At 36.8% G+C, this 17,807-nt stretch overlaps 1 protein-coding gene across 1 annotated transcript in view; it reads right to left on the minus strand.

Moving 5' to 3' along the window:
- Window positions 1-17,807, minus strand: part of rxfp1 (relaxin family peptide receptor 1) — a 141,386-nt gene that overhangs the window by 104,388 nt on the left and 19,191 nt on the right. Inside the window, exon 2 of the mRNA XM_061973957.1 lies at window positions 8,482-8,619. Coding sequence (XP_061829941.1) covers window positions 8,482-8,619 — 138 coding nt within the window. The remainder of the gene's footprint in view (window positions 1-8,481; window positions 8,620-17,807) is intronic.

Genomic DNA, 17,807 nt, shown 5'->3' on the forward strand with positions numbered 1-17,807 from the left:
ACGGAATTTTGGATTTTCATTTGTTGCCACTTCAAATCATCAAAATTAAATGAAATAAACATTTGAATGCATCAGTCTGTGTGCAATGAATAAATATAATGTACAAGTTACACCTTTTGAATGCAATTACTGAAATAAATCAACTTTTTCAAAATATTCTAATTTACTTGCTTTTACCTGTAGTTACTTTTCACAGTAACGCATTACTTTTTGGTGTAAGTAACTGAGTTAGTAACAAAGTTACTTTTGAAATAAAGTAACTAGTAACTGTAACTAGTTACTGGTTTTCAGTAACTAACCCCACACTATACGGGACACGGATCATGACAGCTACATTTTTACCCTAAAATCTATGTTCCCTGTTCTTACAGTGCATTGCTGTAAAAAAAAAAAAAAAAAAAAAAAGGACCACTGAAGATTTTACAGCACATTTCTGGCGACTGAACAGCCAGGTTTTTCCAGCAAAATGTACTGACTTCTTTTTTGTGTAGCTTTGCGGACATGCCGTCAACATACTTGCCAACCCTACCGGATTTTCTGGGAGACTCCCGAAATTCAAACCTCCCGGGATCAATTTTCTCCCGAAAATCTCCCGAAATCCAGGCGGCCCCCTCCAGCTCCATGCGGACCTGAGTGACGTGTCGACAGCCTCTTTTCACTTCCGCTTTCCCACAATATAAACAGCGTGCCTGCCCAATGACGTTATAACTGTAGAATGATGGAGGGCGAGTTCTTGGTTTCTTATGTGTGTTTATTGTTAGGCAGTTTCATTAACGTCCTCCCAGCACGGTAACAACACACAACAACAGCAGTCACGTTTTCCTCTACCGTAAAGCAGTTTGTCTGCCGTAAACAGCAATGTTGTGACACTCTTAAACAGGACAATACTGCCATCTACTGTACATGCATATGTGACAATAACATCTAGGGCTTTCAGAGAGTGCAGTGCACAACTGCGCACACAACAAGGAGACGAAGCAGAAGAAGGAGGAAGATACAGCCATGGCGACGCCGACGACAAGTAAGATGAAGAAATACGCTTGTAATTTCCAAGCTGCAGCTGCGATTGGACCTGGATAGCCTCCGGGAAGAAGTAGTGGACTACCAAGTGCTTGGCAGTGAAGATCTTCCTCAGGAAGCAAGGATTGACCAGTTTTGGGCCATGCTAGGGAGAAATGAAAGATTCCAGACTCTAGTGCATTTGATGAAAGCACTTTTGTGCGTGCCACACAGCAATGCATCATCAGAGAGGGTGTTCAGCATGCTTAGAAAAATAGTGACAGAGAATAGAACAAGGATGGACAATTCAACCCTTAACTCAACAATGAGTAGATGAGTGTTATGTGTGTGCATATGTGTAAATAAATGAACACTGAAATTCAAGTATTTCTTATATATATATATATATATGAAATACTTGACTTGGTGAAATATAGCTGTAAATATACTCCTCCCCTCTTAACCACGCCCCCACCCCCCACCTCCCGAAATCGGAGGTCTCAAGGTTGGCAAGTGTGGCCATCAATGATTATGCAGCTGAGATTATGAGAATCAGCACCTGCAAGTCCGAGTCCATGGTTCTCGCCCGGAAAAGGGTGGAATGCCATCTCCGGGTTGGGGAGGAGACCCTGCCTCAAGTGGAGGAGTTCAAGTACCTCGGAGTCTTGTTCACGAGTGAGGGAAGAGTGGATCGTGAGATCGACAGGCGGATCGGTGCGGCATCTTCAGTAATGCGGACGCTGTATCGATCCGTTGTGGTGAAGAAGGAGCTGAGCCGGAAGGCAACGCTCTCAATTTACCAGTCGATCTACGTTCCCATCCTCACCTATGGTCATGAGCTTTGGGTTATGACCGAAAGGACAAGATCACGGGTACAAGCGGCCCAAATGAGTTTCCTCCGCCGGGTGGCGGGGCTCTCCCTTAGAGATAGGGTGAGAAGCTCTGTCATCCGCGGGAGCTCAAAGTAAAGCCGCTGCTCCTCCACATGGAGAGGAGCCAGATGAGGTGGTTCGGGCATCTGGTCAGGATGCCACCCGATCGCCTCCCTCGGGAGGTGTTTAGGGCACGTCCGACCGGTAGGAGGCCACGGGGAAGACCCAGGACACGTTGGGAAGACTATGTCTCCCGGCTGGCCTGGGAACGCCTCGGGATCCCCGGGGAAGAGCTGGACCAAGTGGCTGGGGAGAGGGAAGTGTGGGCTTCCCTGCTTAGGCTGCTGCCCCCGCGACCCGACCTCGGATAAGCGGAAGAAGATGGATGGATGGATGATGGATTATGCAGCTTGAAAGAAGTCAGTATGAATATTCGTTACATTTGCTAGCCACCCTTTGGCGGGCCAAACTCATTGACAGAGTGCGCCAAATTTGGTAATCCCTAGTCTCGATGATAATTGAACCCTTTCGACACATGACTTTTCTTGATCTAACTTATCTAGAATGTATGCGGTAATATAGCACGCGCTGGTACGCACAAGCAGACAAGACTCACCGCTAACATTAATCACAGCCGCAAACTACAAAGGTCAGTGGTCGAAACAATACATCAATCATATTTTGAAAATATATCTGACCTTATGTGCTGTAATAGGAGGAGGAATACGGCACGCGAGGATCAATAATGAGCAGCAAAGGAGTCATGAACTTTATTTAAAAAGAAAATCTCCCTCATTAAAAGATTTCACTCCACTTGTCTTGTCATGAAATGGCCGATTTGTGCTGTTTTTCATCTTGTGTCAAGGTTGGCGACCACAAGCAGAACACAATGTGCCATCATCATCATCATCATCACCAACAAGGGAGAAATAGTTTTTCTGTGCAGCAACACAACTGAAAAGATGTTGACCTTTAAAAATAATGGCAGCACATCCTGATGAACCTGCACTAAAACTGGAAACCTGGGTTGTGAAGAAGTGGCTTTCTCACCTCTTTTCATCCCACGTGTCTTGAGATCTGTGAAAAACGACTAAGTCTTCGATCACACAACTTTCTTTTCCTCTGATCTTTCATTTTTGTGAGCTGAGACGTATTTGAAGCGGCTGGCCTGCAGGATCATCTCCTAGCTTTTCCTCTTCTTTTGACATATTCTGCTTGTTTTCAGAATCAGAATCAGAATAGTTTTATTGCCATTGTTTGAGAACGGGTTCACAAACTTTTTCTTGGTGCAATCATGCAACATAAAAGACATAACACAGATTTGGTAATAACAAGAGCTGTAACTGAGCTATCAGATTTTGTTATAGACTTAGAAGGAATTCTAAGGAGCTACTGTTAGGAGTTATTGTTCATGTGCCTGATGGCCGAGGGGAAAAAACTGTTCAGGTAGCGAGAGGTGTGGGTCTGGATGGACCGTAGTCTCCTGCCTGAGGGGAGAATAGTTTGTGTCCAGGGTGAGAAGAGTCAGCTGTGAGCCCACCCACATGCCTCCTGGTCCTGGAGGAGAACAAGTCCTGGAGGGATGGGAGCTTGCAGCCAATCACCTTCTCAGCAGCACGTACGATGCACTGCAGTCGATGCTTATCCTGGACTGTGGCGCCGGGGAACCACACGGTAATGGAAGAGATGAGGATGGACTCGATGATGGCTGAGTAAAACTGCACCAGCATCTCGGTCGGCACCTTAAGTTTCCTCAGCTGCCGCAGGAAGTACATCCTCTGCTGGGCCTTCTTGATGAGGGAGCTGATGGTCGGCTCCCACTTGAGGTCTTGGGTGATGGTGGTGCCCAAGAAACGGAAGGAGTCCACAATGGAGACGGGAGCGGGAGAGTCAGTCAGGGTGAGGGGGGATGGTGGGGTTGTGACTTTCCTGAAGTCTATGATCATCTCCACTGTTTTCTGGGCGTTCAGCTCCAGGTTGTTGAGGCTGCACCAGGACGCCAGCCGGGTCCACCTCTCTCCTGTATGCGGTCTCATCGTCATCCGAGATGAGCCCGATGAGGGTAGTGTCATCCGCAAACTTGAGCAGTTTTACAGATTGGTGACTGGAGGTGCAGCAGTTTGTATACAGGGAGAAGAGCCAGGGGGAGAGTACACAGCCCTGAGGAGTACCAGTGTTCGTGGTTCGACTGTCCGAGGCAATCTTCCCCAGCCGCACGTGCTGTCTTCGGTCTGTCAGGAAGTCATTGATCCAACTGCAGAGGCAGTCGGGCACGCTGAGCTGGTAGAGCTTGTCTCGTAGCAGTCCAGGGAGAATGGTGTTGAAGGCAGAGCTGAAGTCCACAAACAGGATCCTAGCGTAGGTTCCTGGGGAGTCCAGATGCTCCAGGATGAAGTGGAGGGCCAGGTTCACTGCATCATCCACAGACCTGTTGGCTCTGTAGGCAAACTGCAGTGGGTCCAGGAGGGGGGCGGTGATGTCCTTGAGGTGGGGCAGGACCAAGCGCTCAAAGGACTTCATGACCACAGACGTCAGCGCAACCGGCCTGTAGTCATTAAGTCCTGTGATCCGTGCTTTCTTGGGGACAGGGACAATGGTGGAGGTCTTAAGGCATGACGGCACGCGGCATAGCTCCAGAGAGGTGTTAAAAATGTCAGTGAAGACAGGAGCCAGCTGGTCCGCACAGTGTCTGAGAGTGGAGGGGGAGACACCATTCGGCCCGGGGGCCTTCCGCGTATTCAGCTTCAAGAACTGCCGGCGTACATCCTCCTCTCTCATAGTAAAAAAGTGCAGGTACTAGACTGGCCTGCCTGTAGTCCAGACCTGTCTCCCATTGAAAATGTGAAGCCTAAAATAGCAGAAGGGAGACCCCCGGACTGTTGAACAACTTAAGCTGTACATCAAGCAAGAATGGGAAAGAATTCCACCTGAGAAGCTTCAAAAATGTGTCTCCTCAGTTCCCAAACCTTTACTGAGTGTTGTTAAAAGGAAAGGCCATGTAACACAGTGGTGAACATGCCCTTTCCCAACTACTTTGGCACGTGTTGCAGCCATGAAATTCTAAGTTAATGATTATTTGCAAAAAAAAAAAAGTTTATGAGTTTGAACATCAAATATGTTGTCTTTGTAGCATATTCAACTGAATATGGCTTGAAAAGAATTTGCAAATCATTGTATTCCGTTTATATTTACATCTAACACAATTTCCCAACTCATATGGAAACGGGGTTTGTATATATATATATATATATATATATATATATGTATACCTACCTACACACACACACACACACACACACACACACACACACATATATATACACATATATTTACACACATGTACATATATATATATATATATATATATATATATATATATATATATATATATATATATATATATAATATATATATATGTGTGTGTGTATATATATATATATATATATATATATATATATATATATATATATATATATATATATATATACACATTTATATATATATACACACACACACACACACACACACACATATATATATATATATATACATATATATATATATATATATATATATATATATATATATATATATATGTGTGTGTGTGTATTAGAGATGCGCGGTTTGCGGACACAACCGCGGAGTCCGCGGATAATCCGCGGGTCGGGCGGGTGAAATTAAAAAAAAAACATTTTAAATAGATGCGGGCGGGTTGCGGTTTAACCAATTGGGAAATATATATACATAGTTAAATGTTGTTACCCACATACGAAAAACGAGCAGCACTCTTTGAAACAGGCAATTATTTATCAGGCACCGCACTGCAGCACACCACCACACCACCACACCATCTCACCATCCACTCTTCCCCCACTCGTGAACAAGACTCCGAGGTACTTGAACTCCTCCACTTGGGGCAAGATCTCCTCCCCAACCCGGAGATGGCACTCCACTCTTTTCTGGGCGAGAACCATGGACTCGGACTTAGAGGTGCTGATTCTCATCCCAGTCGCTTCACACTCGGCTGCGAACCGATCCAGTGAGAGCTGAAGATCCTGGCCAGATGAAGCCATCAGGACCACATCATGTTTAAAAAGCAGAGACCTAATCCTGCAGCCACCAAACCAGATCCCCTCAACACCTTGACTGCACCTAGAAATTCTGTCCATAAAGGTTATGAACAGAATGGGTGACAAAGGACAGCCTTGGCGGAGTCCAACCCTCACTGGAAACGTGTCCCAATTCAACATTCAAACCATTATGTTTTTTTTATTGTTTAATTTGCATTGCCTCACACGATGAGTACTACATTTATTTTTATATGACGCCATGTAACACTCCGGGAGCAGTCCCTTTTTCCCAGTACTTTCCGCCGACCGCCGTGTTGCTGTCAGGAGGAAAAGCGAAACCACACATTGCAGAAATAACATTATTCTCCGTGCGTCCGTTAAATACAAATATATTCCACAACCCCAAACATGTCTTTTTCAAAGCGTGCAGTGAAGAGAAAGGTTAGTGATGAGCAAAGACAATTCCATTAAAAGTGGGAGATGCAATATTTCTTTGTTGAGCACAGGGGCACCCCGACGTGTCTTATTTGCACAGAGAAAGTTGCGGTGCACAAGGAATACAATTTAAAACGTCATTATACCACTAGACATGCTGAGGAGTATGCAGAATACCAGGGAGATGAGAGAGTGAACCAGCTTGCACATTTTAAAAGTAGTCTACTGAGGCAACTGTAATGTTGTACATGGTAATTGGGATTTATTTGAAATATTATTGAAAAATATAATATAATAGTAAATATTATATAATGTATATATAATATGTAAATATTACATATATGTTATATTGCTACTATGGTACATTTTTAGTCTACTTTATACCTTTTGTTTTCGCCCTTATTTTGTGTCCTTGTGTGCATTATCCTCTCCATCCTTATCCTTTCCATCTTTTGTAACTGAGCTACTGTGTGGAACAATTTCCCTTGGGGATCAATAAAGTTTGATTGCATTTTAGTCTAAGTCTATATATATATATATATATATATACATACATATATATATATATATATATATATATATATATATATATATATATACAGTGTTATTATTGGCTTTATTTTAACAAAAAAAATGTTAGGGTACATTAAACATATTTCTTATTGCAATTTGGTACTTAAATAAAATAGTGAACATACTAGACAACTTGTCTTTTAGTAGTAAGTAAACAAACAAAGACTCCTAATTAGTCTATGCAGTAACATATTGTCTCATTTATACACCTATTATTTTGTACACATTATGAGGTAAAAGTGGTAGAAAATAAATGATTAATCTACTTATTTACTGTTAAAATCTGCTTACTTTCTCTTTGAACATGTTCTATCTACACTTCTGTTCAAATGTAATAATCACTTATTCTTCTCTTCTTTCATACTTGACATTAATTTTGGATGATACCACAAAATTTGGGAAGAAGTATATACAAACCCTGTTTCCATATGAGTTGGGAAATGGTGTTAGATGTAAATATAAACGGAATACAATGATTTGCAAATCATTTTCAAGCCATATTCAGTTGAATATGCTACAAAGACAACATATTTGATGTTCAAACTCAAACTTTTTTTTTTTTTTTTTGCAAATAATCATTAACTTAGAATTTGATGGCAGCAACACGTGACAAAGAAGTTGGGAAAGGTGGCAATAAATACTGATAAAGTTGAGGAATGCTCATCAAACACTTATTTGGAACATCCCACAGGTGTGCAGGCTAATTGGGAACAGGTGGTGGGTCTCTCCCTTAGAGATAGGGTGAGAAGCTCTGTCATCCTGGAGGAGCTCAAAGTAAAGCCGCTGCTCCTCCACATGGAGAGGAGCCAGATGAGGTGGTTCGGGCATCTGGTCAGGATGCCACCCGAACACCTCCCTAGGGAGGTGTTTAGGGCACGTCTGACCGGTAGGAGGCCACGGGGAAGACCCAGGACACGTTGGGAAGACTATGTCTCCCGGCTGGCCTGGGAACGCCTCGGGATCCCCCGGGAGGAGCTGGACGAAGTGGCTGGGGAGAGGGAAGTCTGGGCTTCCCTGCTTAGGCTGCTGCCCCCGCGACCCGACCTCGGATAAGCGGAAGAAGATGGATGGATGGATGGCATTTGGTTGAAACAGTTGACAAGCTCGGTGTAGAGTTCCAGTGAATATGTGAGAAATAGCTAAATTTCAGAACACTGTAACCTTTACTGGTCCAGGTGTGGACAATCACAGCTCATGAGCATTGCACACACAAAAGGTCATGTAGGGTTTACAAAAAACACTTTTAACCAGTCTAAATTCCAGCATTGAGGCTGAAAACAATTGTTCAACATTTATTCAACATCAATGGCAAATAATAGAATATTTAGGATTGTGGCACAAAAAACCTCTGATTGATTCCTCTTTTATCTTGCAACGTGTTCACCAGCTCTAGTTCATCAATCCAACAGGCTTCAACATCGGGGAGGTGGATAAAAAGCTCTGGTGGTGTTAATTCCCTGCAATTGTTAATCCAAGTGTGTGGTGGGATCGCCCACACGCCACAAACACAATCCGCTGAAACAAGAACTCACCACAGTTCTCCTCGTCCGCTTGGTTGCCGCAGTCGTCGGCGCCGTTGCAGTGCAAGACTTGTGGGAGACACTTGGTCAGGTTGCCACAGGGGAAATATCCCAGCGGGCACGTGGACGCTTCTTCTGTCACGTTGGACGCTGCAATGAAGGAAGGAATCAGAAAGGTGCTTGTTAGGAAGACAGCATCAAATACAATCAAATTGCAATTCAAAAAATAAATACAATTGCATAAAATAAAATCAAACACAATTTCATAACATGAAACTGCATAAGAAAATATTTAATTGCATGAAATCAAATTACATTCAATAAAATGTATATTTATTTTTCTAATGAAGTTTCATTAAATTGCATTAATCTTAAAAAGAAGATTGCACGTGACACATTTTTAAAAAACAAAAAAATAATTGCATTTAATAAAGTTGAATACAATTGCACACACAAAATATCAAATTGCATCAAACACAATTAAAATAATTTGCATAAAACAAAATAAGAAAACATTGCATAAAGTTTAAAATAAAATGTTAATAAAATTGCACTAAATAAAACAAAACTGTTTTTCATAAATACGTACAATAAACTAAATGCAATAACATGAAATAAAAATGCAAAAAATAAATTGAAATAGCATAAAATAAAATTTAATTTAATACACAAATAAATTTAATTTAATAAAAATTAATAAAATTACATAAAAAAAAAATGGCATTAAATAAAATTGCATTAAACATGAAATTAAATTGCATTTAGTAAAGTTAAATACAATTGCTAAAAATAAAATACAGTATTATTAAATACAATTGCATAACATAAGATGGAAGTTTGCATGAAATAAAACGGCATAAAGTAATATTGCATCAAATAATGTTGAATGAAATACAATTGCATCTAATGAAGTTACATAAAATTGTATGAAATAAAACAACAAATCTGTTTTCTACAGATACACACATTCATTGCCATAACATGAAATAAAAATGCATAAAATCAAGTAAAATTGCATAAAATAAAATGTAAGTTAATACAGTTACATTAGTTGCATAAAACAAAATTGCATTTTATAAAAATTTAGAAAATTATAAAAATGGCATGAAATAAAATTGCATTAAACATGAAATTAAATTGTATTTAGTAAAGTTAAATACAATTTCTTAAAATAAAATACAAAAAAGTTCAATTCAATACAATTGCATAATATAAAATGGTATTAAGTTTGCATGAAATAAAATGGCATAACATAAATACAATTGCATAAAATAAAATCAAACACAATTTCATAACATGAAACTGCATAAGAAAATATTTAATTGCATGAAATCAAATTACATTCAATAAAATGTATATTTATTTTTCTAATGAAGTTTCATTAAATTGCATTAATCTTAAAAAGAAGATTGCATGTGACACATTTTTAAAAAACAAAAAAACAATTGCATTTAATAAAGTTGAATACAATTGCACACACAAAAGATCAAATAGCATCAAACACAATTAAAATAATTTGCATAAAAAAAAATAAAAAAACATTGCATAAAGTTAAAAAAAAATATATTAAATAAAATTGCACTAAATAAAACAACAAAACTGTTTTTCATAAATACGTACAATAAACTAAATACAATAACATGAAATAAAAATGCAAACAATAAATTGAAATAGCATAAAATAAAATGTAATATAATACAAAAAGAAATTGCATTTAATACAAATTAATAAAATAATTTAAAAAAATGGCATTAAATAAAATTGCATTAAATATGAAATTAAATTGCATTTAGGAAAGTTAAATACAATTGCTAAAAATAAAACATATGTTTTATTAAATACAATTGCATAACATAAGATGGTATGAAGTTTTTATGAAATAAAACGGCCTAAAGTAATATTGCACAAAATAATGTTGAATTAAATACAATTGCATCTAATGAAGTTACATACAATTGCATGAAATAAAACAACAAATCCGTTTCCTACAGATACGCACAAACACATTCAATGCCATAACATGAAATAAAAATGCATAAAATCAAGTAAAATTGCATGAAATAAAATGTAAGTTAATACAGTTACATTAGTTGCATGAAACAAAATTGCATTTAATAAAAATTTAGAAAATTACAAAAATGGCATTAAATAAATTTGCATTAAACGTGAAATTAAATTGTATTTAGTAAAGTTAAATACAATTTCTTAAAATAAAATACAAAAAAGTTTAATTCAATACAATTGCATAATATAAAATGGTATGAAGTTTGCATGAAATAAAATTGCATGAAATAAAACGGCAGAAATTAAAATTGCAGAAAATAATGTTGATGAAGTTAAATAAAATTGCATGAAATAAAAACAACAAAACTGTTTTTTATAGATACGCGCCAAAAACATTCAATGCCAAAACATAAAATAAAAATGCATAAAAAAGTAGAATTGCATAAAGTAATATTTAATTTAATACACTTACATTAGTTGCATGAAATACAAGAAATTGCATTGAATAAAAATGAATACAATTACATTAAAATAAAATACATGGCATGGAAAAAAAATTGCAATAAAAATTAAATAAAATTGTATTTAGTAAAGTTAAATACAATTTCTTAAAATAAAATACAATAAAGTTGAATTAAATACAATTGCAAAACATAAAAAGGTAATAAGTTTGCATGAAATAAAACGGCATAAAGTAAAATTGCATAAAATAATGTTGAATGAATTGAAATTGCATCAAATGAAGTTAAATAAAATTGTATTAAATAAAACAAAACTGTTTTATAAATACGTACAATAAACATAAAATAAAAATGCATAAAATAATGTTGAATGAAATACAATTGCATCTAATGAAGTTACATAAAATTGCATGAAATAAAACAACAAAACTGTTTTCTATAGACACGCACAAACACATTCAATGCCATAACATGAAATAAAAATGCATAAAATCAAGTACAATTGCATAAAGTAAAGTGTAAGTTAATACAGTTACATTAGTTGCATGAAACAAAATAAACTGCATTTAATAAAAATTTAGAAAATTACAAAAATGGCATGAAATAAAATTGCATTAAACATGAAATTAAATTGTATTTAGTAAAGTTAAATACAATTTCTTAAAATAAAATACAAAAAAGTTTAATTCAATACAATTGCATAATATAAAATGGTATGAAGTTTGCATGAAATAAAATTGCATGAAATAAAACGGAAAAAATTAAAATTGCAGAAAATAGAGTTGAATCAAATAAAAATTGCATCTAATGAAGTGAAATAAAATTGCATGAAATAAATCAACAAAACTGTTTTTTATAGATACGCGCCAAAAATATTCAGGGCCAAAACATAAAATAAAAATGCATAAAAAAAGTAGAATTGCATAAAGTAATATTTAATTTAATACACTTACATTAGTTGCATGAAATACAAGAAATTGCATTGAATAAAAATGAATACAATTACATTAAAATAAAATACATGGCATGAAAAAAAATTGCATTAAAAATGAATTTACTTTAAATACAATTTCTTAAAATAAAATACAATAAAGTTGAATTAAATACAATTGCAAAACATAAAATGGTAATAAGTTTGCATGAAATAAAATTGCATGAAATAAAACGGCATAAAGTACAAGTGCATAAAATAATGTTGAATGAAATGAAATTGCATCAAATGAAGTTAAATAAAATTGCATTAAATAAAACAACAAAACTGTGTTTTATAAATACGTACAATAAACATAAAATACAATAACATGAAATAAAAATGCATAAAATAAAGCGTAATTGTTACGGCTGGGTATACGCAGCTTGCTGCGCGGTTCGTTCTCCCGGGATGCAAACGGACGACTCCGGACATGACTTGCAGGTAGGAACATATTTTAATCTTGGAAAAACAACGAAGCACCAAAAACAGAAAAACAAGACTAAGGAGGAAAGCACAGGATGCTAGCTTAGCATGAGTTAGGAGGAAAGCAACTTACGTAACAGTGGCGTGACGCAAACAAAGAAGCCAGGACGAGTGAGCGGCTTAAATAGTGTCTCTGATTGGAAACAGGTGAAAATAATACGTAACCATGGTGACTAAACAAACTCAAGAGGTGCACAACCAGGAACTGAGGAGTCCAAAACAAACAGAAAACACATAACATGACCCAGACCACGGATCATGACAGAAATAGCATAAAATAAAATATAATTTAATACAGTTACATTAGTTGCATGAAATAAAATAAATTGCATTTAATAAAAATTTATAAAATGACATTAAAATTAAAAAATGGCATGAAATAAAATTACATTAAACATTCAATTAAATTGCATTTAGTAAAGTTAAATACAATTGCTTAAAATAAAGTAAAATAACGTTTATTTAACAACAATTGCATAACATAAAATGGTATGAAGTTTGCATGAAATAAAATTGCATGAAATAAAACAACAAATCTGTTTTTTTATAGATATGCACAAAAACATTAAATGCCATAACAAAAGATGAATATGTATAATATAAAGTAAAATTGCATACAATAAAATGTAATTTAATAGTTACATAAGCTGCATGAAATAAAATAAATTGCATTTAATAAATATTAATACAATTACATTAAAATAAAAAAGTTAAATACAATTGCTTAAAATGAAATACAATATGGTTTAATTGATTACAATTGCATAACATAAAATGGTATGAAGTTTACATTAAAATAAAATTGCATGAAATAAAACGACATTTGCATTAAAAAATGTTGAATTAAATAAAATTGCATCTAATAAAGTTAAATAAAATGGCATGAGATAAAACAACAAAACTGTTTTTTATAGATACGCACAAAAACATTCAATGCCATAACATGAAATAAAAATGCATAAAATAAAGTAAAATTCCATGAAATAAAATGTAATTTAATACAGTTAAATTATTTGCATAACATAAATTGCATTTACGAACAATTAATAATATTAAATTAAATGACAATTGCATAAAATAAAATTGCATCGAAGAATTGCATGACAGAACGTTGCTTGCAACATTAAAATAAAATGCATTTAGTAAAATTAAATAGCATTGAATAAAATAAAATACAACAACGTTTACTTAAATACAATTGCATAACATATAATTGCATGAAATTTGCATAAAACATAAAGATAGCATTAACTAATGTTGCATTAAGTAAAATAGAATTTAGTGTATTTAAATAATCTAATGAAGTTAAATAAAACTGCATGAAATAATTGCATGACATACTGTACATTTGTATAAGACAGAAAAATGCATGATATAAAATAGAATTTCATTAAATGAAACTAAATAAAAAATACAATTGTAATTGAAAAAGTTAACTTAAATTGTATAAAATACAAAAAAAATGCAAAAAATTCCATCAAACAAAACACAATAGCATGAAATATTAATCTCCACCGGGATTGAGATTGTAAATAAATACATAAACGTGCTGTTTTTATATGGAATGTTCTCCTCCCTTGTGTGGACAATGAACAACTCAACGTTTATTACTCATACAACACCGTTAACATCAATCACAACATTCAACATCACATCCTTCCACACCAGATGTCATTTCCCTCACAAATTGTGCGCTATGAAAAGACAGAGCAGTATTGGCATACAGATCATCATCATCATCATCATCATCATCATCATCATCATCATCATCATCATCAATCATTATAGTTCATACAACACGTACAATTGGACAACCCTGATAACGCGCTCGTTTGGCGAGATGAGCCGCATTAAAATGACCGATACAAAACCAAGTTGTCAGGTTGTGTAAATGGTAAATAAAAATAGAATACAACAAATCCTTTTCAACTTATATTCAATTGAATAGATAGATAGATAAATAGATGGATAGATAGATAGATAGATAGATAGATAGATAGATAGATAGATAGATAGATAGATAGATAGATAGATAGATAGATAGATAGATAGTTATTTATTGATTCCTTCCGGAGAGTTCCCTCAGGAAAATTCAAATGGAATAGACTGCAAAGACAAGATATTTATTGTTTCAACTGTAAAACGTTTTTTTTTTTTTTTTGTGTGTGCAAATATTAGCTCATTTGATGTTTTAAAAAAGCTGGCACAAGTGGCAAAAAAGACTGAGGAAGTTGAGGAATGCTCAACAAACACTTATGCGGAACATCCCGCAGGTGAACAGGCTAATTGGGAACAGGTGTAAGCAAATTGTCCAACATTTCTCAACGAGCTATTACGAGGAATTTAGGGATTTCACCATCCACGCTCCGTAATATCATCAAAAAGAGAATCTGGAGAAATCACTGCACGTAAGCAATGATATTGCGGACCTTTGCGAACCCGAAAGGGATTGACGGTAGAAAATGGAAGGATGGATGGTGTAAAGGATATCACCACATGGGCTCAGGAACACTTCAGAAAACCACTGTCAGCAACTACAGTTGGTCGCTTCATTGGTAAGTAAAAGTTAAAACTCTACTATGCAAAGTCAAAGCCATTTATCAACAACACCCAGTAACGCCGCCGGCTTCGCTGGGCCCGAGCTCATCTAAGATGGACTGATGCAAAGTGGAAAACTGTTCTGTGGTCTGACGAGTCCACATTTAAATTTTTTTGTGGACGTCGTGTATTCCGGACTAAAGAGGAAAAGAACCATCCGGATTGTTCTAGGGTGAAAGTGTAAAAGGCAGCATGTGTGATGGTATGGGGGTGTATTAGTGGCCAAGACATGGGTAACTTACACATCTGTGAAGGCACCATTAATGCTGAAAGGTACATACAGCTTTTGGAGCATCCAAGCAACGTTACCATGGCCGCCCCTGCTTATTTCAGCAAGACAATGCCAAGCCACGTGTTACATCAACGTGGCTTCATAGTAAAAGAGTGCGGGTACTAGACTGGCCTGCCTGTAGTCCAGACCTGTCTCCCATTGAAAATGTGTGGTGCGTTATGAAGCCTAAAATATGAGAAGGGAGACCCCCGGACTGTTGAACAACTTAAGCATTGCAGCATGTGTGTGTAATAATCCAAGTGTTTTATGTGTGAGTCTTTATAACATAGCAAGACACCAAGAAGGTGATCAAAAAGCCAATTAGTGTCCCGATGATGCAAATGACAATCAGAGACGACGCAAAGATGGGACTTAAATGGAACAAAGAGCAATCATGGCGACCTTAGAGAGAACATTTGCATTGCAGATTGATTGATGTAATTGTTGATAGATCTTCACGCCATACGCGCCGTAATCATCGCCACCGCCGAGGAGCGCAGGCTGGTATTTATACACACGCCATGATTGAAGAGAGATTGTTGATTCCCACATTTTAAAGCTTATGTTTTGCAACATTTAACTTCAATCATGCTCTGGAGCAACGTTCCCTCGAAGGTGCGCGCCTGTGCAATTGCGCACTGCTCAAGCGTCCTCTGCGCACGGCAAATCTATGCCACGCACGAAATCAAATTAAAAAAATAGGCGCATAACAATTTTTGACACACGGACACGACAGAGAAAACAGTTTTCGTCATCATTGTTCAAATATTGTAATGTCTGTTACTGCATACTTGCCAACCCTCCCGGATTTTCCGGGAGACTCACGAAATTCAGCGCCTCTCCCCAAAACCTCCCGGGACAAATTTTCTCCCGAAAAACTCCCGAAATTCAGGCGGAGCTGGAGGCCACGCCCCCTCTAGCTCCATGCGGACTTTCACGTCCGCTTTCCCACAATATAAACAGCGTGCCTGCCCAATGACGTTATAACTGTAGAATGATGGAGGGCGAGTTCTTGGTTTCTTATGTGGGTTTATTGTTAGGCAGTTTCATTAACGTCCTCCCAGCACGGTAACAACACACAACAACAGCAGTCACGTTTTCCTCTACCGTAAAGCAGTTTGTCTGCCGTAAACAGCAATGTTGTGACACTCTTAAACAGGACAATACTGCCATCTACTGTACATGCATATGTGACAATAACATCTAGGGCTTTTAGAGAGTGCAGTGCACAACTACGCACACAACAAGGAGACGAAGCAGAAGAAGGAGGAAGATACAGCCATGGCGACGCCGACGACGAGTAAGATGAAGAAATAAGCTTGTAATTTCCAAGCCGCAGCTGCGATTGAAGAAGTAGTGGACTACCAAGTGCTTGGCAGTGAAGATCTTCCTCAGGGAGCAAAGATTGACCGGTTTTGGGCCATGCTAGGGAGAGATGGAAGATTCCAGACTCTAGTGCATTTGATGAAAGCACTTTTGTGCGTGCCACACAGCAATGCATCATCAGAGAGGGTGTTCAGCATGCTTAGAAAAATAGTGACAGAGAATAGAACAAGGATGGACAATTCAACCCTTAACTCAACAATGAGTAGATGAGTGTTATGTGTGTGTATATGTGTAAATAAATGAACACTGAAATTCAAGTACTTATTTTATTTATGTACATACATATATATATATATATAATAAAATAAAAAAAAATATATAGCTAGAATTCACTGAAAGTCAAGTATTTCTTATATATGAAATACTTGACTTGGTGAATTCTAGCTCTAAATATACGCCTCCCCTCTTATCCACGCCCCCCAACCACACCCCCGCCCCCAACCGCGCCCCCCGCCCCACCCTCGACCACGCCCCCCCCACCCCCCCACCTCCCGAAATCGGAGGTCTCAAGGTTGGCAAGTATGCTTTACTGAGCAAAACTCTTTTGTGTCGGCCATAAACACATCACCAAAACATTAGTAAAAAAAAATGATATCTAGCAAATGTGGTCATTTTCTGCAGTACAAACCAGACCAAAAGCAACTTTGTTATATCAACAGCAGCCGCTCGCTCTTTCTCACTTGCGCCAACACATGCACATAGCCAGTGATGCGTTTACAGCCACACAAAAAGTCGGACAACTCCAACACCACACATAAAGTGTCATTCCAGGTCGTTTACACTATGATTTACCAATCAAATGTGTGCTTATTCTAGTGTCATTTATTAGGAATCTTCATTTATAATTATTAATCATGAAATGCTGTTAGTATATTAAATAAATACTAATAAAAATATATATTTTACAAACAGCAAGATGCAGGAATGTACACACGATCCCCTGCTTGCATCTCATTGTGCAACATGTGAATGTTTTAACTAAATGCAATGTTTGAAAGGGGTACAAATTATTTCCAAAGCAGGGCCTCCACCCAGACAAACAATACAAGTACACAGTTCATGAAAAACAATATTTGTTGTTATTGTCATTGTAAGTGGGCCTAAACACTTATATTAGAAATGGAAACGACTGCTGTCATTTGATTATAATAATAAGAGAATG

Source organism: Nerophis lumbriciformis, linkage group LG22 (genome assembly GCF_033978685.3).
Source record: "Nerophis lumbriciformis linkage group LG22, RoL_Nlum_v2.1, whole genome shotgun sequence".
Lineage (NCBI taxonomy): Eukaryota > Metazoa > Chordata > Actinopteri > Syngnathiformes > Syngnathidae > Nerophis > Nerophis lumbriciformis.